The 23,025-nt window shown below is 56.6% G+C and overlaps 2 protein-coding genes across 2 annotated transcripts; one reads left to right on the plus strand and one right to left on the minus strand.

The window, feature by feature from the left end:
- Positions 1 to 351: 351 nt before the first annotated feature.
- On the plus strand, positions 352 to 10,884 carry SOX10 (SRY-box transcription factor 10). The gene is made up of 4 exons (XM_043439833.1): positions 352 to 572; positions 1,090 to 1,610; positions 6,427 to 6,695; positions 8,939 to 10,884. Exons 2-4 carry the CDS (start codon positions 1,174 to 1,176, stop codon positions 9,640 to 9,642), a joined length of 1,410 nt encoding a protein of 469 aa, XP_043295768.1. The 5' UTR covers positions 352 to 572; positions 1,090 to 1,173; the 3' UTR covers positions 9,643 to 10,884.
- A 3,543-nt stretch (positions 10,885 to 14,427) lies between these two features.
- On the minus strand, positions 14,428 to 22,980 carry POLR2F (RNA polymerase II, I and III subunit F). Its single transcript, XM_043439838.1, has 5 exons — positions 22,849 to 22,980; positions 22,282 to 22,351; positions 19,423 to 19,553; positions 15,101 to 15,172; positions 14,428 to 14,618 (listed from the first exon to the last, which is right to left on the minus strand). The coding sequence occupies exons 1-5, from the start codon at positions 22,866 to 22,868 to the stop codon at positions 14,528 to 14,530; spliced, it is 384 nt and encodes a 127-aa protein (XP_043295773.1). The 5' UTR covers positions 22,869 to 22,980; the 3' UTR covers positions 14,428 to 14,527.
- Positions 22,981 to 23,025: the final 45 nt, after the last annotated feature.

Here is a 23,025-nt window from a genome sequence, read left to right on the forward strand (position 1 = left end):
AGAACAGTCACCTGCCTTCTCCTCTGCCAGCTGCCCATTCCGACACCTGAGACAGAGGTTGGGGGTCCCAGGTGGGCCCAATTTTCCCCCAAGGGATAAGTTGTGACCCTGCCCACCTGCCTCCACAGGCTATCCCAGCCTGACCACCCCCACTCCGACACCTTCCCAGGATGGGCCTGGGGGCAGCCAGCAGCGCAGGGAGCTGGGGTGGGGGGGCCTGGCGGAGGAGCCCAGAGTGTTGGGGATGAAGGAAAGCGCTGGAGGCTCCACCTTCTGCCCTTCCCTCCCTCCCTCCCCTCCCCCTCCCCCCTCTCCCCCCTCCTTCCTTCCCCAGCCCTCGGCAGCAGCTCAGCGCTCAGTCAGTCTCAGGCTGTCCGGCCAGGGTGGTTGGTGGTGAGGATTCAGGCTCCGTCCTGACGAGGCCCGTGGCCTGAGGCTTGGGGGCCCCCAGCCCCTCCCAATCAGCCCACCAGCGTCCCCCACCCCCAGCCCCCGAGCTGGACCGCACACCTTGGGACACGGTTTTCCACTTCCTCAGGACAAGCCCTAGACTGGAGGAGAGGTCCGAGGAGGTGAGTGAGTGCGCAGCCCGCTCCTCCCTTCCCGGGGCCCAGGCTTGGGACCCTGCGGTGGGGCGTGGGGCGGAGAGAAGCTGACACAGGCGTCTGCCCCCAGCCCAGTTCCTCTTCTAGTCCCCCGTCGGGGGTCAGGCGGAAGGGAAAAAGGAAAGGTGAGCGAAAAGGTGGGAAATTCCAGGAGCCAGGATTAGAGCAAAAGAAAGAGTCCGTTTTTCTTCCTTTCCATCAACAAACCTCCACCCAAGAGGAGGTTTTTCTTTTTTTAAAAAAAAAAAAAACCAAACCCGAACCCACCCACAGCAAGAGGCGGTTGGGACCAGGTGGGGGGAAGACATGGAGGCGGGAGCTAAGAGGCCGAGCCCAGGTCTGGCATGTGCGCGGGCCCCAGGGGCTGCGGTGGGTTTAGGGGCAGCCGGCCGGCCCCACCTTAGGGCTGTGCCTGAGTCGCGTGCCGGGCCGCCGTCGGGGCTGCGCGCACGCCGCCCATTGCGCCCTCCTTCCCGTCGTCCAGGTGAGCGTTGGACTCTTCGCCAGGACCCCGGCGGCGGGCCCCGGGGAGGCGGCCGAGGCGGCGGCGGCGGCGGCCGGGGGCGACATGGCAGAGGAGCAGGACCTGTCCGAGGTGGAGCTGAGCCCCGTGGGCTCCGAGGAGCCGCGCTGCCTGTCCCCGGGGAGCGCGCCGTCGCTGGGGCCCGACGGCGGCGGCGGCGGCGGCGGCGGCTCGGGCCTGCGAGCTAGCCCGGGGCCCGGCGAGCTGGGCAAGGTCAAGAAGGAACAGCAGGACGGCGAGGCGGACGATGACAAGTTCCCCGTGTGCATCCGCGAGGCCGTCAGCCAGGTGCTCAGCGGCTACGACTGGACTCTGGTGCCCATGCCGGTGCGCGTCAACGGCGCCAGCAAGAGCAAGCCGCACGTCAAGCGGCCCATGAACGCCTTCATGGTGTGGGCGCAGGCGGCGCGCAGGAAGCTGGCCGACCAGTACCCGCACCTGCACAACGCCGAGCTCAGCAAGACGCTGGGCAAGCTCTGGAGGTGAGCGACCCCGACCCGCCTCCGGGGAGCTCCCGCCAGGCCCTCTACCCGCGGGTGGAATGGGGCGAGGCGCTCACGGCCTGGGCCCTTCTCCTGGGGCAGCCACCTCCTCGATGGGACTGGACGGCCAGCTGAGGGATCGGGCCCGCCCTTTCCCCAGTACCCCCTTGGGGTTGCGCTCCCGCCGATCTCCAGCGGCCTAGGCCCCGCTCCCCAGCCAGGGCACCGGGCTGGAAGGCGCCCCCTCGCGGTTGGAATTCTGCCGGTGGCAGGAGCTGGGGCCTGGGCTTCTGAGGAGTGGGCAAGAGTGAAGGTGGAAGGGAGAGAAGGCTGGTGGAGGCATCCACACCATAGTGGTGCACTAACCCCATTCCCGCAGGTGCCACTCAAGGGTGCCACTGCCCCCTGGTCAAAGGGGATGCGAGGGAAACGTCTGGGAAAGAACTGAAGGCCTGGCTGGAGAGGCAGGGAAACTGAGGCAGCCAGGTGGAGAACTGCAGGGCTGAGATGGGGGCAGACAAGGAATTCAGGTCCGGGTCTTTGAAAGGGTGAGGGATGGAGGCCAAGCAGGCCGCTGCCGGTCCCTGTCCTACCCCAGCCTCCTCCTCTGCACCCTTCTGAGCACCCCTCCTTCAGGCCCAGGGCTTCTTCATCCCCCAGGGAAGGGGACGTGTGGAGAGGAGACTCCCCTTCCCACCGGGTCCCAGAGCTGCCAGGCTGGTCTCTTCCCCTCCCTCCCTCTCCCAGTCCAGGCGCCATCTTCCTTTCCAGGGCCCCACCCAGGATTGAGTAACCTCCTACCCCTCCAGCCCTGGAGCTGAGAGCCCTGGCCAGGAGGAACAGCTGGCCCCTTTCCTACCCCGGGTCCCTCAGAGTCCCAGGTTCTCTGGAAGCAGCTCAAACTTTGGGGGAAGAACATGCCCTTGAGAAGGAAGTCGGCCTCACCTCTGGTCTGGGGTTTAGGCTGTTCCCTTGGGAATACGTTGTTGACCAAGGCAACGCCACCCCCTCAAGAAGTCCTGGGCAGCTCAGAAAGAGAACAGGGGTTCCAGAAGGTGAAAGTCTGCAGAGGTTATCTGATTCCCCACTGGACTGTCCAGGAGATAGGCCCAGGAAGGCAGAGGGACTGCCCAGGCCATGTAACAGCTGGTGGCGGAGCTAGGGCCAGAACCAGGTCCCCTGACGCTTCAGCCAGTGGTCTTCCCACACACCATCCTCGGTGACAGAAGTGGGTCACACCTCCCCTCTACGACACGGTCCGGAGGTTGTGGGGTGAGGGCAGAGGAGAACAGGAATGAGGAGCATCCGAGCTGCAGAGAGTGTCAGGGGAGCCTGCCACCCCTCCCCTTGCCGGCCCCAACACAGTGGAGCTTGGCCTAGAAGGCCAAAGGCTTAAGGTGGTGGAAGGAGCAGGAAAACCCCCAAGAGACCGAGAGGAATTCACATCCAGCCCCCTGGGCCTGGCCCTGGCCATGTGTTTGCTAAAGGCCTGGTGCTTCTTCCCCACCCCCCTCAGCACTTGGCTCACCCCAACAGGCCCTGGGCTCAGTGGTCAAACTGCTGCATGGACTCAGAGGGTCTAGCCTTGCCCAGGAGCAGAGGTCGAAGCCAGCTCCTCTGCCCAAGGTCCATCCACATCATGGCAGGGTTTAGCCCAAGCCAGGACCCTTGGTGCCATGGGGCAGAGACGAGCAAGTCAGAGACAGACAACCAGGAGGGAGGCAGACAGGCAGACAGAACAGGCCTTGGGGACCATAAGCAGACCACAGTGTAAGCCCAGTGAGGGCATCAAAGCAAGGATGGACAGCCCCCCACCCACCGCTCCCCCACACTGTTGCCAAGGATATAAGGTTGGACCCTCCATCGTCCCTGTCTGTCCCTGTTTCCCCAGCCCAGAATCCCAGGTTGGGCTCCTTAAAGGGACTTGTTCCTGACCACCCCTCACCTCAGGCTGTGTGCACAGGGGCCCAAGGTGACCCCCAGCGGCCAACCTGAGTTGGGGGGGCAGGGCAGGCGGGAAACCAGGAAAGCAGGCACTGCTTACTCAGGGCCCAACCCCAGCGGTGGAAGGGTGACCAGACAGTGACAAGGATCAAAGGCTATGCCAACAGGGGGTGGGCTGCCTGGATCCTGGGTGGGGACCCCGGGAGACCTCTGAACTGGGTTAGGCTAGCCTGCCTCTCCAGGGGCTTCTCCTGAAATCTGCACCCCACCCCCACCCCCGACACCGGCTCATGAATCTCAGGCTATCAAGAAGGGGGATGGCTAGCTGGGCAGAACTGGCAATCAGGGGCCCTATACATGAAAAGAGAAAGACATGCAGACAGATTGTGTGGGACGCTGGAAGGGGGTCGATCAGACACACCAGCGTCCAGGTCCTGGCTCGCAAGTGGCTAGGGGAGTGTACCAACCACTAACCTTCAGTGCCCGCCCAGGAAAGGCCTGTTAGATGTTGATCTCATGGTACTGGGGGAGGCGGTGTATTGATTGACCCACCTGGGGAGAATAATTAGAGCCAAGAGACAGAAAAGGTGGGGTCACAGGCTGGAACCTCCCCAGACCCTTAGGTAAGCCCCCACGGGAGCAGGTAGAGCAGAGCCAGTGTGCCTCACCGTGGAGGTGCCCCCCTCCAGTTGGAGATTCCAGTTTGGGTGGGGAATCAGCCCACCGCCCCCCCTCCCCATTCCAGACCTTGGAGACGCAGAGGTGAAGAGCAAACCAGGTGTGTAGTTAGAGCTGTGGTGACACTGGAGTCAAGATGAAATTTGGGATTGGGTTTCTGTGGTAGGGGAGGACGGGTTTGGGGTCAGGAAAGAGCCTGAACAGAGCTGAAACTGAAGGTCTGGGTGCAACTGGGGTTGGGTTTGGGGGTGAGATTGGTGTTGGGCTCGTTAGGACTGGGGTTGGGGCTGGCAGACCCCACCCTCACCACCTCCCCCGGGTAGGTTTCTCTCCAAGTTAGGGCGCTGCTGGGAACTAGCGCTGGGAGGCGCCAATGAGTGCAAGTTGGAGTCTTCCCTCTCTTCTAGCCTGTGCCCCCCACTCGCACTCCTTGCCCCCTGCCATTTTCTTGTGGATTCACATCTGGTTGCCAGTGGGCAGAGGGCACAGGGAAGGTTTGGGGTGGGAGAGGGAGTGCAGAGTCCCCTGCCATCCTGGGAGCCTCTGTGCCGGGGCCACGGCTGGTTGAGGTGCCCCCACGTGCCACCTCCCCTCCTCACCAGGCATCCACCTTTGGGCCTTCCCCACCTACCCTGGGCTGGCTGGGGGCGGGGGAGAGGGCGCAGCTGGGGTCAGAAAGGCTGCACCCCACTCCCAACCCCTGATGGTCTGGGGTCCCCATCCCATCGCTCAGCTAGTGGGGCCCTTGGAGAGAGCTGGGCTGGGCTGGGCTGGGCTGGGCCATGGCCCGGGGGGAGGGCAGCCGAGCAGGCTAAGCTGGAGAGGAATGCCGCTGCCCGCTGCCCGCTAGGAGGTGCCTGGTATGACCACCCCCTCCCATCCTGGGCAGGGAGGGCCCCGCCTTCTCCTGACTGGGTGAAGAGGGCACCCACGGAGGAGGGGGGTGCAGCTGGAGAGAGAGGCCCTTTGGGCTAAAGGACAGAGCTGCTCCTGGAGAGTCCCTTATGTCTGGGGGTCCGGGAATCTGTTTCTTTCCCTGAGCCCCTCTTCGAGGCATCCTTCCTGCCCTCCTCACCAGAGGCACCCCAGCCCTGAACTCCCCTGACCCCAGCCCTGGCTGGAATCAGGTGGGTGGATGTACAGTCTACAGGGGCTGCATTTCACTGGCTGGGCTCAGACTGGGGAGAGGGTCTCAATGCCCCCGTCCAGGGTCTTGGAAGACAGGAGCTTCCTTTACCTTCTTTCCCTCCCTGGACAAGGAGATACGATCGCCCCGTGAGGTGGGGGTCCGTACGTAGTGAGGGGCACACGCATCCTGCCCGCCTCGGCCCCACCACGCTGGAATTCACAAAAATGACTCCAGAGTTGAGGGGTTCCACCGCAGGTCCTCTTGCCCACCACCCCACAGGCAGCATTAGAGTTGTACCTGTTTCTCAAGGTGCCGCCCCCATCCCCCCAATCCCCAGGTCCCATGCACAGTGCTTCACGCCATTATCTTGGCCACTCCCACACCTAGAAGTAGGTATTATCCTCGTTCTGTAGGTGAAGAAACTAAAGCTCAGAGAAGTGACTTGCCCATGGTCACATAGCTGGGAAGTAGCAGACACTGGGCTCTTCCTCCTGTTTGCACACCTCCAGTCCCAGGGAGCTCACCCCCTAACGAGGCAGCCAGCTCCACTTGCAGACGGCTTTGAAGAAAGAGTTTTTGGTGGCTCAGAGGGTAAGGCGTCTGCCTACAATGCGGGAGAGCCGGGTGCAATCCCTGGGTCGGGAAGATCTCCTGGAGAGGGAAATGGCAACCCACTCCAGTATTCTGGCCTGGAAAATCCTGTGGATGGAGGAGCCTGGTAGGCTACAGTCCATGAGGTCGCAAAGAGTCGGACATGACTGAGCGACTTCACTTTTCAAACTGACGGATGCTCTGTGCCTCTTGTAAGCTCTATTCTAACCCCATCCTCAGGGACTGCCTGGAGCGGCAGGGTGGTTCTCTCACACGCCAGTCCCTGAGAGGTTTGGGGGCAGAGATGGCTGCCCTCTGAGGCTGTGGTGCTTTGGGCTCACATCCTCCAGTCCCTAGACCAGACAGCGCGACTCCCACCTGGGACCCTGCCCGCCAGTCTCCCCCAGCCCCCCGGGCCTCATTTCTTCCAGGGCAGGCACTCACGGTGGCCCCTCTGCGCTCTCCCCACCCCAGGCTGCTGAACGAGAGCGACAAGCGCCCCTTCATTGAGGAGGCCGAGCGGCTGCGGATGCAGCACAAGAAGGACCACCCGGACTACAAGTACCAGCCGCGGAGGCGGAAGAACGGGAAGGCGGCCCAGGGGGAGGCGGAGTGCCCGGGCGGGGAGGCTGAGCAGGGCGGGGCGGCCGCCATCCAGGCCCACTACAAGAGCGCCCACCTGGACCACCGGCACCCGGGCGAGGGCTCCCCGCTGTCAGACGGAAACCCCGAGCACCCCTCAGGTGAGCCTGGGGCTGGGAGGAGGCTGTGGGCGGCGGGGAGAGCCAAAGGCTGGAGCAGGACTTGAGACTCGAGGCTCTGGGAAGGGCTGGACAGGCTGTCGTGGCCCAGCTGGGCTGCAGGGGCCCACTGGCAGTTCAGAGCGGGCTCAGGTGTCGGGGGAGGCGGCTGAGCAAGAGGGCTCTGGCCAGGACTGCTAGGAGGCGGCACTGGTTCGGGGTGAAGAGACCCGTGAAGGAGGCCAATGGAGGCCAGTGGGCCAGTTACACCAGAGAAAGGTGGGACAGGACGATTCTGAGAAACGGGAGGGCAGAGCACATTGCCTCTCCCCCACCTCCCAGTCTGACGGGGGAGACACGGCATGTGATGCTGCACGGAGAAGCCAGACGCAGGGCCTCCTGTTTCCTTCTCATTGGTGATGAGCGCAGCTCACGTTAATTGAGCACTTACTGAGTGCCGGGCACTTTGCTACTTGCTTTATGTATGTTCACTCATTCAGTCCGTCTAAACTGTGATGAGGCAGCCACACTGCCGCTCAGACCTCAACTGTGTGGCAGATCACTCTCATGCTACAGAGTAGACTCTACAGAAAGCTGAGGGTAACTTGCCATGTAGCTGAGGGCTCCAGGGCCTCTGCGGGCACTTGTGTTTGTAGCATACAGAGCACCATGCTTGGGGCCAGGCACATGGCAAGTGTCAGTGAGCAGAGCTCTGCCTTCAGAAGACACACTCCAAGTCCTCCTTTGTGCCAGACCTGGAAGCAGACACCAGGCGTCCAAACGGGACGCCACGGTCCCTGGAGCCTCCTGTCGCTTCCCATGGTCCGTGGTCCCTCAGGAGCCCACATCCCTTCTATAGAGGGATGAGCAGTGATGAAAACACGTGAATTAAGTACAGGAAGAATCAAGGGCACGTGAAGCCCATGCAAGACCCAGAGGGGGCATGACCTTTAGGGAGGAGTCACCCCCCGTCCACCCAGTCAGTCTCCAAAAATATCCAGCTGCCCACCAGACTCTGGCCAAGGAGAGCTTCCAGAAGGAGGCGATGTCCTCAGCTGCTTGGTATCATCTCTGTTTTACTGATAAGGAAACTGATAAGAGAAGATAGGGGGTCAGCCCAGGGTCACACAGTAAGTGACAGAGCAAGAATTCAAACTCAGAGTCCAGATCTTTTCAGCACAGGATTCAGCACTGCCTCTGGTCTGATGGAGGCGGCATAGGCCTGCCCTCAAGGAGCGCCTAGCTTGCTAGACCAGCTACTCCTCCTCCCCGAGCCCTTCCCCACGTCCCCAGGGCAGGGCAAGCGGCTTCCTCCACTGGTCTCCTGAGTCCCTCACCCATCCTCACCACAGCACCTGTGATGCTGCCCTCCAGCCCTGGGTGGGTCCCTGGATCCCCCCCACCAAGACCAGGAGCTTGTGCAGACAGGAACCATTTGACTTGTTTTGTATTCCCCTATGCCTGGCAACCGTGCCTGGCACTTAGTGGTGCCCCCTAAATGTTTGCTGAATGAACCTGGGAAGGGGCAAATGGGCAGACGAAGGAACGGGGTAGCACAGGTCACTCTCGTCAGTACTTTCCAGGATGGGCAGGGAGAAGGCAACTGGAGGGATAGTGGGGCCGCACGGTGCCTGATGGGAGCTGAGAGCGTGGTTGGGGGCGCTGGGTGGGAGGGAAGGTTTCCTTGAATAAAGGGCACTTGAGGTGGCCTTCAGGGCCCGGGGTGGCAGAGGTGTACAGATGACCCAGCCAACATGATAAGGGCCAGAGAGGTGAGCAGGGTGGGCAACCAGCAGAGGCCGAGTGTGCTTAAGAGAGAGCGGGCGAGCCAGGCCTACGGGCCAGACCCCATTGGGCTGCACAGCTGAGGAGCGCCGGGAAGGCACCCGACTTCAGCTGGTGTGAGGAAGCTCCTTCCAATGGGGAAAACGGAAACTTGCTCAAAATGAAGCAGGCCTCTCCAGGAGGGGGTGGGGGCGAGAGAGGGGAGTCCTATCCTGGTAGGAGAAAAGACTCATTCCTAGGACTGGGGAATTTCATAAATGATTGGACATCAACCCAAGATCATTACATAGCCAAATGCCACCGCAGGCCGCCCTGAACATGTTAGAACGAACAAGGCCATGCCGTGATGGATCCTCAGCCTCCTGGAGGCATCGCGTCTGAAAGTGAACCATCAGCCGCTGACCTCTGTTCCTGCTTCCTCTCTCTCTCTTTCTCTCTCTCTGTCTCCCTTCACCCTCTAGGCCAGAGCCATGGCCCGCCCACCCCTCCGACCACCCCAAAGACAGAGCTGCAGTCAGGCAAGGCAGACCCCAAGCGGGATGGGCGTTCCCTGGGGGAGGGCGGGAAGCCTCACATCGACTTCGGCAACGTGGACATCGGTGAGATCAGCCATGAGGTAATGTCCAACATGGAGACCTTCGACGTGGCCGAGTTGGACCAGTACCTGCCGCCCAACGGGCACCCAGGCCACGTGGGCAGCTACTCGGCAGCTGGCTACGGGCTGGGCAGCGCCCTGGCTGTGGCCAGTGGACACTCTGCCTGGATCTCCAAGCCTCCAGGCGTGGCTCTGCCCACGGTCTCGCCGCCTGGCGTGGACGCCAAAGCTCAGGTGAAGACGGAGACCGCGGGGCCCCAGGGGCCCCCGCACTACACCGACCAGCCGTCCACCTCGCAGATCGCCTACACCTCCCTCAGTCTGCCCCACTACGGCTCCGCCTTCCCCTCCATCTCCCGCCCCCAGTTTGACTACTCTGACCATCAGCCCTCAGGACCCTATTATGGCCACTCGGGCCAGACCTCTGGCCTCTACTCGGCCTTCTCCTACATGGGGCCCTCGCAGCGGCCCCTCTACACGGCCATCTCTGACCCCAGCCCCTCGGGGCCCCAGTCCCACAGCCCCACACACTGGGAGCAGCCGGTATATACGACGCTGTCCCGGCCATAGAAGGGGGCCCCACACCCCTGTCACCACCCGTCTCGCCCTGCCCTTTCCCCCAGCCCTCGCACCCTCTTCCTCGCCCATCTCAGGCCCGGTGGCGGCAGAGGAAGAGGCTGCAGAGGCTGACAGCTGAGGGGAAGGCCTTCTGTCTGGCTCACTGCCTTTGATGACCCCACCCCATCCTACCCAAGCTCCGGCCCAGGCACAGCCCTGGGCTACTCGGCTGGGCAGAGGAGAAGGAGGTAGCTTGTTGCCCCTAAACCGAAAAAGGAGGGGCTGTACCTTCCCCCCCAGGAATGACCCTCAATCCCAGGATCTGAGCAGGCCCCGCCTACCCTCCTCTGGGAGGGTGAAGCACCCAGGGTCGGTCGGATGGGAATCGGAGGCCTGGCCACCCCTGTCCTGTGTTTCCTCTTCTGCGAGGAATAGGGGGTCTGACCTAACCCGTGAAGCCAGGCCACGTGTCTGAAGAGCAGGGCCAACCAGAAACCTGCGTCAGGGACTGGGACGGGTTCCGTCTGCCCCTTAGGGGGCTGAGGACAGCTTTGAACCACCTCGAGGGAGTGGGGGTGGGATGGGGGCTCAGAGGGAGGTCTCCTCAACCCTTCAGTGCCCCCCTCCCCTCCTGAACACAGGAAGGAATTGGCACAGAGGCCCTCAGATCCATTTCGGTGCCAATAACCTCGTTCTTTGTCTGATGGAGCAAAGGGCCAGGTCCCACTCCAGGACAACCTCCCGACTTTGAGGCACACCCCGGACGTGAGCAGGCCGGGACCCCAGGAAAGGATTCGGAGACAATTCACAGAGCCTTCCTCCCGGCTCCCACCAGCCCCCCGCCCCCCAACCTCACCAGGCTCTGTGGTCCTTGCGCTCTCAGCCCCAACTCCTTGGGCTTCCCAGAGAGTTAGAGCTGCTCAGGCCCAAACCCTCGGCTCCAAGGGGAGACCCAGGGCCCAGCACCCTGGTTGCTGGCAGCAGGCTGAAGACACTAAACTCCTGACATGTACATGCTGCCCTGGCCTTTTCCCCTTTGCCTCCCAGTGGTATTTGAATAAAGTATGTAGCTCTCTTCTGCCCCCATTTTCCTATTCTGCAGCCCTCCACCCCCAAGTCCACATGTAACTCATTACCGCCCCCCCCTTATTTATCTCAGTAGCTCCCTCTATCCCCCTCCCCTCTGCTAGGTACTCCAGCCCCTATTAACTCTGCATTAAACATTCCACATAATAAAATTAAAGGTTCCGGTTACCTGCTTGGTGGGCCTGACCTGGTCTCTTATCCCTGCACCCTGCTTCTTCAAATGCTTTCTGGAAGTGCTAGAGGGTAGAATGCAAAGGACAGATAATCCAAAGGTCCCCTCTCTCTTGCCCAGTGCAGTAGCTCAGGACAGCTGGCATCACAGTGGGGTCAGCGGGTGCTCAGAACTGAGGCCTCAGACTGGAGCTCTGCCCCCAGCCCAGCGGTGTCCACACTGCAGGTGGGCCACTTGCCGGCTCAGCTGGGACTCAGCATGAGTGCCTTCCAAGCAGCCCGTTCTCAGCCAGCAGAGAAGGGGCCTTGCAAAGACTTCAAGGAACAAGTATGTGAAAGGTAGATCAGGTCTGAGGTCTTGCTGTCTGCAGTCAGTAGGCCTGGTCCTTTAGGACGGGTGAGTGGGCCTTCTCTCACTGTACCTTCCACTTGCGACCTCCCCCAGCAACACAAACACACACAGGTCCACACCAGGATCTAGCAGCTGCCCATGTCTAAGTATAAACTAGGATGGCAGACATACCATCTAATCCTTTGGGGCTTCCCTCCCAAAAGCTCTTTGCTCAGTAGAATTCCAACCTGCACTCTGGGACCCAGGCTCCTCCACCTCAGGGACAGGGGAAATCTTTTCTCTACGCTCCATCAATGGACAGCTCTGATGGCTAAAGTCTCCCCTTCCACCCAGTTCATAGAGACACTAATAGCTCCCATGTACTGGGTGCTCCCTGGCCGAGTGCTTTATATCCTTCTGGCCTATGAGGGAGTGAGCCCAATCGTTATCCCCATTTCCCAGACATGGACTTGACACTTTGAGAGGTGGGTGCTAAGAAGTGCTGGTACAGAATGTGAAGCCAGCTGACTCCAAACCTTGCACCCTTAACCATCGTCTCTTCCACCTGCCCTATTTCCACTTGTAATCTGAGGCCGTGCTTCCTTCACGGCTCCAGACCAGCATCCCCAGATCCAGTATTCATTTCTTCTATCTGTGAGCTCCAGCCCCTCACCTCCTAGTCAGGACCTCAGGTGGGGGAGGGGGCACCAAGAACTAGCCCAGTCCTCCAGGGTGGGCAGACCGCCACCTGGAAGCTGTGTCCTGCAAGCTCTTCAGGCCACTTTGCCAAAACCGCTGGCTCCCATGAAGCATAGTGGTAACTACAAATTCTTCCTCTTATAGATAAAACCTGCAGCCAAGCTGGACCACCCTGAACTGTATACAAGTGGTTTTCTGCTGCTTGGCTGTCCTTGTATTGTAGATAAATGCAGGATTTTTTTACTGGTCTTGAACAGATTTCATCTTTTTGCATTTGACCATTTCCCCACCTATGTTAGATCCTTTGAATTCTGAATCCCATTTATAGCTCTCCTGAGCTTCATGTTTGAAACTCAAATATCCTCATTCAGGTTACTAATGAAAAAAGATTGGAATGAGAGGGTACAGACCCTGTGTCCACCACCGAAAACCTCTCCATTCTATCATCTATACTTGGAAAGCTGTCCAGACAATTCTGAATCTAATTATGTCACCCTGAGGTACTTGCTTCTCTATCACAGTCACACAGACTGCCTAATGCCTTGTTCCAATCAAGATTCCCTGTATCTGTGGCATTCCTCCAACCAACCAGGCTGGTAACCATTGGAAAAAAGAAAATTTGGTTCACTTGGTGATATCCTTAGAAACCCCATGCTAGCTCCAGAATCTTTTTATTACCCAAGTGTTTTCAAATATGCAATAGCCTATTCTAGAATTTCATTAGGGGGTCAATCAGTTATGCGCTCCTACTTCTTACAACCTCCCTCTGCCTCTATTGAGAAGCAGGACATTAGTCCATTTCTAGCCTGTCCAGTGTTTCCTATGTGCTCCTGTGTTCTCTGGGATTGTGGACGTGGAGCGGGCAGGGCAGGTGGGAGGGGCTACATCAAAAAAATGAAATCACCACCTGCATGACCTCAACGAGACTGGAGAGTCACTGGGGACACGGGAGGAGAGGGAATGGCCCGCAGAAGTCAGAAGACATGGCTTGTGCTCATTCCTTAGACCTGAGATTCCAGATGAGCTCGGGCCTCAGTGAAGTAGTGGCTCCGCAGTAAACAGAGAAGGGACAGGTGTATCTGGAGAGGGTCGAGGAGATGGTGCCCTGGCCGGGCCAGCTGAGTAGCGAGGGCCTGACTCTGTGAAGGGGGAGAATGGAAGGGGCAGGTGGGAGGGTAAACACCCCTTTCTCCATCTCTCCTCTACACCCTATCCCCTAAGGGTTAACCCCCTCCCTCCCCCAGTCCCTCTCTCCTCCGCCACCCCAGCCCCATCTCCCTTTAATCACATCTGATACTGAGCGGCCCAGCAGGAACAAAGAGACCATTTAGAGAAACGGGGCCGAGAAAGTGACCCCCGCACTCTGGGGCGGCCGCCTGGATGCCAGCACAAAGGCGGCATTTCAGAGCTGAAATTTCAGCACCCAACTTGATTAAAGGATTCCACAGGCTTGGAGGAGGGTGGAAGGGGGTGCGAAGTCCACTGCTCCCTGAATTAACCCTTCTCCAGAGCAGCCAACACCCCTCCCGTGCCTGGGGATGCTCGTCACTTCCACCCTGTCCAGGGTGCACCCGCCCCAGGGGCCTCGCCACTTGCAGAGGTCAGGCAAGCCTGGCTCTTCCTCTTCCTGGAAGTGGGGGCTGGCAGCAGACTGAAGGTCAAGGCTGGAATATTCAGGGAGATGGGTTTCCTTCCCATCCCTATTGGTGTCAGTATACATCCTCTCCTTGTTGTCTGCCCCCGAACCCCAAGGGAGGGAGGAGCCAGTGTGATCAACTGGATTTAATGTCACGCCTTGAACCCAGAAGCCCTGCTGCCCTGCCCACCATTACCCCAGCACCCATCCTACTGAAGGCCCTGGAGGGATCAGGGTCTCCACACAGAAGGGAAAGGAGAGGGTATGGGTGTGGCAGACCAGAAGGGTGGGTCATGGAGAACAGACTGGCGTATGGGGAGTGGTCTGACAGGTGGGGAATGGGAGGGGTGGTGCGGCTGGGATGGGCAGGTGTTCGGCCCTTGCTCCAGCTGCTGACTTGCCCAGTAGGGCTCTCTTGGGGAGGGCAGGAGATCACTGCGTCCCCAAGCTTCCTGCTGGGGGCACTGGCTCCTGAAAGGGGATCCGAGCCCATGATAAGAGGCTCGAGGCAGGTCCTTAGGAAAACAATGGGTGGCTTGATGAGACCTGCTCTGTGATACTCCTGAGAAGGGAGAAGCCCCTGCAGCCAGTCCCCACTGGAAAGGAAATTGGGGGTTTCCGTGGCAACCAGTTCCCTGGGCACAAAGGCTCGTCTGTCTGCTGGGAAGGCAGCCGAGGTGTCTCCTGCAGCAGCCTCTGCTCTGGTGGACTGCTACATGGAGGGGGGCATGTGGGGGAGCCCAGGGGGTCAGGGCCCTGGTGCTTCTTAAAGAGCTGATGGTCCCAGGGCCATTGGGATGGGCACAGCCTCTAGGCAGCAGGGCAGTAACAGTGAAGACGGAGGTGGGCCTCACAGGCAGCAGGAGGCAGAGGGGGTTGAAAGTTGAAGAATTTACTATTTACACGTATAAAGACTATAAAAAGACTATGAGACGAGCCACGGGCGGAGGCCCAGTCCGGAGGCTGACTCCGGCTCAGTCGGTGATGATGAGCTCGTCGACACCCCAGTCTTCGTAGCTCCCGTCAGGCAGGTATCGGCGAATGATGATGGGGATCTTCCGGGCCCTGTGACCAGGGAGAGATAGAGGTACGTGAGGATGTGCAGCAGAGGGACAGCAGGTGCAGAAGGCAAGGGAGGAGAAGCCTTAGGAGCATCCTCTTGAGACCATGGATGTACTTTGTAGCAAAGGACTTTCAGCCAAAAAAAAAAAAGTCTCTACTTCTCTGAGTGTGGGACCAAAATCTACAAGGGGCCTGCCATCCCACGGCTGAAGGCAGAGGCAGAAAGCAGGGGGATGTTGGTAAGGCCAACTGCAGCAGGAAAAGGGACGCTGGGACAGACAGGGACGGTCCATGTCTTGTCAGAGTCCTCCCCTCCCCCTTTGCCTGTCCCCTCCTCCCCCTTGAAGGGCTGACTCCCAAACTAAGGGTCTACAGGAACAAGACCACACATCCTCAGCAGGGAAGTGGGGGAGGGTGTGCAGCAGAGTACCCAAGGGATGCCCCCCAGGGCTCTGCAGCCATGAACCAGGATCTGGGTGACTTACTTGAGCTCCTTCATGGCGATCAGTAAGGGATCTGTCTCCCCCTCCAGCTCCACCATCACGGGGGCACACATCCTGCAGGTGTAAGGACAGGTGTGGGGAGATTACACACACAGGAAGAGGGCCCAGCATGAAGCTGGGGAGAGTTTCACAAACAGGAGCAGATCAGCACCCCAGAGCTCACCTAGAGAGGGCACCGAGAGGGGACACCTCCCAAAAGTGGCAGGTGCGGAGCAGTGGTTCAGGGGCGCTGACAGCGAGGGCCCTTGAGTGGCAGCTGGTAGACTAGGCTTCAACTGTGCCTGAAAGACCCTGAATCTTTCTCCCAATCTCAGCATCCTCATTTGAAAACGAAGACAAAAAGCCCTGCCACTCCTACACAACAAGAACGCTAAAACAGTACTGGCTAATAAGCAAAGATTCACTAAGTGCCATAGCTGCTCTCCACCCTCCATGTAGATTATTTCATTTGTAGTAAGTACTACCGGAGAAGGCAATGGCACCCCACTCCAGTACTGGAAAACCCCATGGACAGAGGAGCCTGGTAGGCTCCAGTCCACGGGGTTGCAGAGAGTCGGACACGACTGAAGCAACTTAGCAGCAGCAGCAGTAAGTACTACTGCTACTTCCGTTTTACTTAGGCACAGGGAGGTCAGTCATTTCCCCAAGGTCACACAGCCAGTGAGTGGCAGAACAAGATTTGAACCCTGAAGACTCCTCTCTACTGTGCTGTTAACACCTCCCATTAAAAACCTGGTGATCCACAAACTGAAACCAGGTACTGTGAATGGGACAAGCATGCGCTTTCATTAGTGGGTCGTGTGACATTCATCACGTCCACTCCCCCGGCCAAGGACCTTCCCCAGGGCCCATGAGACTCCTGAGCCCACGGCCACAGCAGAATATCCCACACAAAGGACCACATGTGCAAGAGCTCACCCTCTGACCACCCGACTCAACCCCCAGCCCTGCCTCAGGGCCTAGCTCGCCTCATTTTCCTTCTCTGTCTTGGCAACACCCCCTGCGAGGGTCCTGCTCCTCCAGCCTTGACACAAGGTCTGCGGTCAGGCTCTCACCTGCTTACCTCTCTTCCTTGAGACCCCGAGGCCATCAGGCAGGCAGAACCTCATCTGGCCCCCGCTTACCTTTGCAGTACTTTCCCATGCTACCTGCCTCCATTCACCCCACATTTTCCTAGACAGCCACACCAAACCCCCACAGTTTCCTAGACAGGCCCTGTTGTTTTCCTTCTGCATTCTCACGTGAGTGCTTCCTCTCCTTATAGGCCTGTGAGAGGCTCAGACGTCTCCACCCTGAAAAGCACAGACTGAAGCCTCAGGGCCCTGACTCATTTTACACACACTTCTTTCAACACCACTGTCACTAAACTGTGACTACCCATCTGAAGTTTTCCAAATGAGACCTGCTGGTCCAGGACCCCAAGTTCTATTCTAGTGCAACACTTGGCCCACAGCAGAGGGTCTAAAAACAGACAGACCAGTTCCAGGCCCATCTCCTCTAGGAAGTCACCCTTACTGATTCCAACTCAAGTTTACACTAATGGACCCCAAACCTGATGATCATCCAGGAGAGCGTGCTAAAAATACAGGTTCCCAGGTCCTCCCCCAGACCCGCTGAATAAATTCTCTACTGAAGGAGCCTGAGAACCTACATTAGCAAAGCTCCCCTGGTGATTCGGATAACCAGCCAGTCCGAGAGCCACCAGTTTACAATAAATGATCTACTAATTCTATTGCTAAATATTCTGATGTCTGTTACTCCCCAAAGCCTGAAAATTCCCCAAGGGCAGAAACTGAGTTTTTAACTTTTTCTATATCTTCTCTCAATAATTATTTAAACTTCCCTAATTATTTAATGTTTTAAAGAATGTGGCAAAATGCTTTCCCTGATATGCATATGCCTTCTTTCTTTCAAGACATGAATAATTCAAGAATAGTCATTCATCCAGCCCTACTACATACACAGGAAATCTGAGAGTGTGCCCTCAACGTCTCCAACAGGGGTTCCAAGTGGCAACCTTCCTTGGGAAGCAGCCAAGGGGTCACAAAGAGTCAGCTACGACTCAGTGGCTGAGCAAGGCACAGCAGAGTTGCAACCATTCAGCCACCAGATGGGGCTACTGAGCTGGAGTGAGACTTCGTCCACAAATATCCAAGAAAACATGTTTCAGGGTCTACTCCTAAGTGCAGGATCGCAGGCCCGTAACTCAAGACAAGCTCCAGCCCTAACTGCCCAAGGCTTACAGCAGCTGCAAAACCACCAGACAGCGACTGAGCTCTTAATCTGAAGGAGTGCTCCAGCCCAACAAGGCTGGACAAGAGTCTTACCTCCAAAGGAAAACAGGATGCTGGGCCTTGTATGGAATGCCTGCTCCAGACTGTCCACCAAACGCACGCCCATCTTCTAAATGTCACTCAAGGGACCAGTGACATGTTTTCCAGTCTTGTGCCCCAAGCTACTTGCCATTCTTCCACCACAAACCACACATGCCAGCCTCCACTTTCCTAGTGCTATTTCTGGCACCTAGGATACCTTCAAGACGACATCACTTTATTCCCTTCTCTCCTTTTTTGTTTCTCTTTTAAAGCATCAATCTCGTCTGCCTTGGGTTCTGGGTATTTAGAAGAGGTCCCTCTTCCCTACTAGTCAGTAAACATCCAGAGGATTAGGGAATTGTGTCTTTAAACCTCTTTACATCTCCAAAAGGCAAAAGCACAATATCTCATTTGATGCTGAAAGACTTTAACTTGCATACAGTCTATTTGCTTAAAAAACAGTTTACGAATTATTCTTTTTGCTGGGTCGTGTTCAGCAGACATATTCATGTTCATATTCATATTCATACCACCCAACCCGCACTCTGCAAGGATGGAAATGTCCTCTAACTGTTTTACCTATCACAGTAGCCACAATGGCTACTGGGCACATGAAATGTGACTAAGGAGACAGAAACACTGGGCTCCTACCTAGTTTTACTTAACTTAAATTTAAATGGCTAAATGTAGCCAGCAGTGACCATCCCTGTGGGGCAAGCCTAGAGGGTCCTGACCCCAGCAACACTGAAATCACCATACGGAGTGTGGCTCTCAACTCACCCAGACCAGCAAGGGGTGCAACCAGGCCGGCAGGAGGCCAACCGCTGCCAATCGAGTGAAGAACAACGGTTTCCCGCCCCAATAAAACCCTCCACTGAGTGGTCACCTTCACTCCACAGATAAAAGCCCAGTGCTGTTTGAAAACTTGGGCAGGGGGTGGGGGTGCACAGATTGAGCATCATCGCTCCCCCAGCATACGTATCGCCCCACAACTCCGTGGCCCCAGCTTTTCTTTCGAGCCTGTTTCCCACTCCTCTCTTCTCGAAGCACCCCTCCTCCAGGTGTCCACCATTTCTCCCAGCAGCTGGTGAGAAGTCTGAGACAGGGCTCCTTTCCTCAGCCTCCTGTTTCCCTGGGGAGGACCTGCCACGAGAGCAATAGTAACACATCTGCTCTCTGCGTCCTCCCACTTAACTCTCACCAGAACAGAGGAGGAGCTCATCTGACAGGGGAGCCTGGCGGGGAAAGCCAGCACCTGTGGCCCAGCCTCTTCAAGAGCCCCTGCTTCCTCAAAGCCACTGCCCTCAGGGGGGCTGCTTTAGGGTCTGTTCTGCACAAGGCCCCTGCCCCCGCAGACACGGCCTCTGACGCCTGCAATGCCTGTGGCTGACGGGTAGACATGCAGGCATCGCACATTTTGACCTGACCTGACTTGTCTCCTGGCTGGCTCCTGAATCATGTTGTTCTTCAACAAGTTCCCAGTAGGGGAACTTGGGAGAACTTGGGAGAGAAAGGAAGGGTTGCTAATTTCAAACCCCCACACCCCCAACCACTGCTCTGTGCTTCCACGTTCCCAGCGCGGCCTCGACGTGGAGGGCTCTCTCACTCCTCTGGGCTGGTCCCAGTCTTCTTGAGTCAAGAACCACCTTAAGCCCAGTGAAAGCTGCTGCAGCACCCGCAACTAACGAGCCCACAAGGGTCTGGGTCTGATCTTATTTCATTTATTTTGGCTTCCCCACCTGACAGGCAGTCATCACACTCTGTATTCTTACTGTTACTCTTCTACTGCTTATGTCCTGTTCCCCCAGTGGACCACAGACTCCCTGAGGACAGGGGCCTAGCACAGTGCCTGGCACACAGGAACAGCACCGCCTTTGTTTAGCCTGTGAGAAAGGGAAGGGTCTGTTGTCAGGCTGGGCCATTACCAACAGCTTGGAGGCTCCCTGTGGCCTGATCAAAGGACAAGATGGTGAGGGAGCTCATACTCACGCAATCTGAAGGGCTCGGGTGCCCAGCACGCGGGCTCGTTCATACTTGGTCATATATGGTGTGGTGATTCGTTTCTGGTTGGCCTGCGGTCGCTCTCCAGAAGGGAGAATCTCAACATTCTCCTGGCCCTCCTGGACACCAAGGCAGAAAAGACAGAAAAATCTCAGGATGCATTATTGGGGGTGAGGGGCAAGATGACGACAACAGTGATTGTAAGCACCTCCACACTACTGCTTGCTACATGCCAGTGACCATGCAACTGCCTTAGTAACACCTCACTCAATCCTCACAAAAACCTTATGAAGTGGGGATTATAATGCTCATTTTAGAGGGTTGGACAGTCAGCCAACTTGGCCAAAGTCTCAGAGCTAGTGAAAGAGGAATCGTGATCAGGAGTCCAAAGCCAGCCGCCTCATCCAGAAGGAAGAGTTGGCCCCATACAAAGAAGTCCTTGAGCATAGACAACCTTACCCGAAGCAGGAAGAGGAACAACACCCCATCTTTAAATATGTATATATTTAATAATCACTTATTAGGCATCTGTCATGTGCCAGACATGATAAAGGTGCTGAGACGGAAAGAGTTTCTGCTCTCAAAGAATTCACAGTCCGGCAAAAAGACAAGAGTAAACAAAACACGAAGTGCTATGAAAGTGTGCCAGCGTGCCACAAACTACACAAGAAAGTGAGGGACATCTACCTCATCCTGGGGTTAGGAATACAGTCCAGAGATGAGACCTGGGCTAGTCTAGAAGGATGAGTACGAGCTGCCAAGCTAACAAGGAAGGAAAGACAGGGCATTCCAGGCAGGCTGAATTGCATATGTGCAAAGACACGGGAGGGAGAGAACGTACTCAGCCTGGACGCCTAATTGTGGGGTATGATTAGCACAAAAGGTGCAGACAGGGTTATAGACAGGAGAATAAATTCTGTAATATAAAATTAAGTCAACAAATATTTACTGAGTGCTTACTATATGTCAGATAGCATTCTAAGTGCTTGACACAGAGCAGTAAGACAGATAAAATTTCTTTCTCCCATAGAGCTTTACTATATAATACAGTGAAAGTGAAAGTCGCTCAATCGTGTCCAACTCCTTGTGAGCCCCCATGGACTATACAGTCCGTGGAATTCTCCAGGCCAGAATACTGGAATGGGCAGCCATTTCGTTCTCCAGGGGATCTTCCCAACCCAGGGATCGAACCCAGGCAGGTCTCCTGCATTGCAGGTGGATTCTTTACCAACTGAGCCACCAGGGAAGACCAAGAATACTGGAGTGGGTAGCCTATAGATTCTCCAGCAGATCTTCCTGACCCAGGAATACAGTGAGATGAACAATAAATAAAATTAGTAGTAAAATGTGCAGTATGAAAACAGAGAGAAAAGACAGAGAGTGTCCAAGTGTTGATGTTGGAGGAAGGGGCAAATGCAGTGATTTGAGATAGAATGGTCAGGGAAGGCCTCACTGAGGTGATATTTAACACAGACCTGAAGGAGGCTGAGGAGCAGATTGTGTGCATATCTAAGGGAAAAGGAAGAGGGGACAGCACAGTCAAAGGTCCTGAGCTGGAACTTCCCTGGCATGACAGGGACACCGAGAAGAGAGAAGGTCACAGAGGAAGCAGGTGGTCAGATCATGGAGGACGTTATGCATGTTTTTGGCTTTTATTCAGAATGAGATGAGAAGCGACCAGATGCAGGTTCTGAGCAGAGGAGAGATAGAGTGACTGAAGATTTAAAAGGATCACTCTGGATACCCTGTTGAGAATATTTCGTAGAGGGTAAGGGCCGAAGCAGAGAGAACACTGAGGAAGACCAATAGTAACCAATCATGTGGGTAGGAGAAAAAGTCAACTCTGGCAGCAGAAAAGCAAACAGCAGACTCAAGGCAGGAAAACCAGTAAAAAGTTTCTGCAGTAATGCAGGTGAAAACCAATAAGGATCTAAACCAGGCTGAGGCACTAGGAATAGAGAAATGGGAATAGGACTGAACTACATGGAGGAGGCAGAATCAACAGGAGAGAGATGGAAAGAGATCAGAAGGATAGAGAAGAAGGTTTCTAACTCAGTGAACAGGTAACCTCAGAGTGCCAGGCAGACAGGAAAACCCAAACAAAACAAGGGATCCCTCTCTCCAGAAGACACAAAGCACTTCTTCCTCCACCAGTCATATAGCACAGAAAACCCTATTTTATCTATGATGCCAGTAACTCATCCACCAAGCTGCTCAAGCCAGAAACACGGGAGTCATTCCTGTCATGTCCCACTTTCTTAGCCCCACATCCTATCCACCAAAATCTCTCGAATCTGTTTTCTCATCACAGACACTACCAGCACCCAAGTGCAAGCTACAGATGTCACCTGGATTGCACCCTAATTGGGCTTTCTTTGACTCTTATTCCTCCCAACTCATTCCTCACTGGATCATGCCACTCCCCAGCTCCCCAAAACTTGTCAGCAGCTTCCCACTACCCCTAGCCTACAAAATCTTGCCTGATCTTGGCCCTCACCTCTCCAGCCTTATCCCAGGTCACTCTCCCCTTTGCTCTTTATTTAGCCTCACCCTGCTGAGCTCCTGGTACATAATAAACATTCAGCACATGTCTGCACAATGAATGAAGGGGCTATTTCGACTCTGAGTCAACTAACTGCCCCAGAAGCCATGCTCTGTGGTCCAAGAGGACAAAAGCCTTTGGGCCAACCCTGTAGGACTCTTCCACTACCCAGGACTAAATCTCTCCTCATTCGAACTGGCAGTACCCTGACCACAAATGGGAGGCAGAGGCATGCAATCGGCCATCACTGGCGGGGCTATCTGGCAGCTTGGGCTGCAGAGGGGAGCCCAAGGCTCAGTACTGACCTCCTCGGCATTCTCCAAGTCATCGAGCCCTTCATCCTCCTCCACGTCATCAAAGTCGTCTCCATCAAAACTGCACAAGTGTAAGAAGCCCGTTAGTTAGAGCATCACTTACTAGAATCAAAGTGGGCAGAGATCTGAGTCTCATGTGATACGTAGGAGGCTCTCAATAAATATCCACCTAACCAGTGAATCATCCAATAAGTCAGTCACCTGACGTCCTCATCTTAACTATGGGCCTCTTCTAGAAAGAGACCCCAGCTGAAGAGCACAGACTATACCTAATACATTTCAACATTTGGTACTGACATAGAGCCCGACTCAGTGGAAGTTTGCTGAAAGGTACTTTTTTCACTGATCCTCTCTGGACCCTCAAGCCGGGGCCTTCTCCGCGCCCAGCCTCTGGCCGGGTCTATGCTCCTAGTTCCCAGCCTTTCCCTTCTCCGGCTCTGCGGGCCCCCTCAGCACCCCCAGTCCCCTCAACCCCTGGCTCAACTTCCTTCGACCCTGGCTCCCACTTCATCCGCCCCTTCTGAGTCTTCGCAAAAGTCACTTAGCTCCCTCACTCACTTGTCCTCGTTGTCTGACATGACGCCCGCGCAGCAGCCACCGGGTTCCCCGACCCAGACCCGCGCGGAGACCGGCAAACAGCGTACCTCCGCCTCGCGCGCTGCCAATCGTACTCTACGCCTGCGCCGTGACCTAGAGGTAATCACTTCCGGGAGGTAGGCGGGGCGAGAAATATGT

This window comes from Cervus canadensis, chromosome 21 (assembly GCF_019320065.1).
Source record: "Cervus canadensis isolate Bull #8, Minnesota chromosome 21, ASM1932006v1, whole genome shotgun sequence".
NCBI classification, from domain to species: Eukaryota; Metazoa; Chordata; class Mammalia; order Artiodactyla; family Cervidae; genus Cervus; species Cervus canadensis.

Bases quoted from the DNA above. Each gene is read 5' to 3' on its own strand.
- SOX10 (XM_043439833.1), top strand. From the start codon at position 1,174: ATGGCAGAGGAGCAGGACCTGTCCGAGGTGGAGCTGAGCCCCGTGGGC. The intron at 1,611-6,426 runs GTGAGCGACCCC...TCCCCACCCCAG, and splicing joins ACGCTGGGCAAGCTCTGGAG to GCTGCTGAACGAGAGCGACA. The intron at 6,696-8,938 runs GTGAGCCTGGGG...TTCACCCTCTAG, and splicing joins AAACCCCGAGCACCCCTCAG to GCCAGAGCCATGGCCCGCCC.
- POLR2F (XM_043439838.1), bottom strand. From the start codon at position 22,868: ATGTCAGACAACGAGGACAA. The intron at 22,352-22,848 runs GTGAGTGAGGGA...ACACTTGTGCAG, and splicing joins ATGTCAGACAACGAGGACAA to TTTTGATGGAGACGACTTTG. The intron at 19,554-22,281 runs GTCAGTACTGAG...CTTGGTGTCCAG, and splicing joins ACTTGGAGAATGCCGAGGAG to GAGGGCCAGGAGAATGTTGA.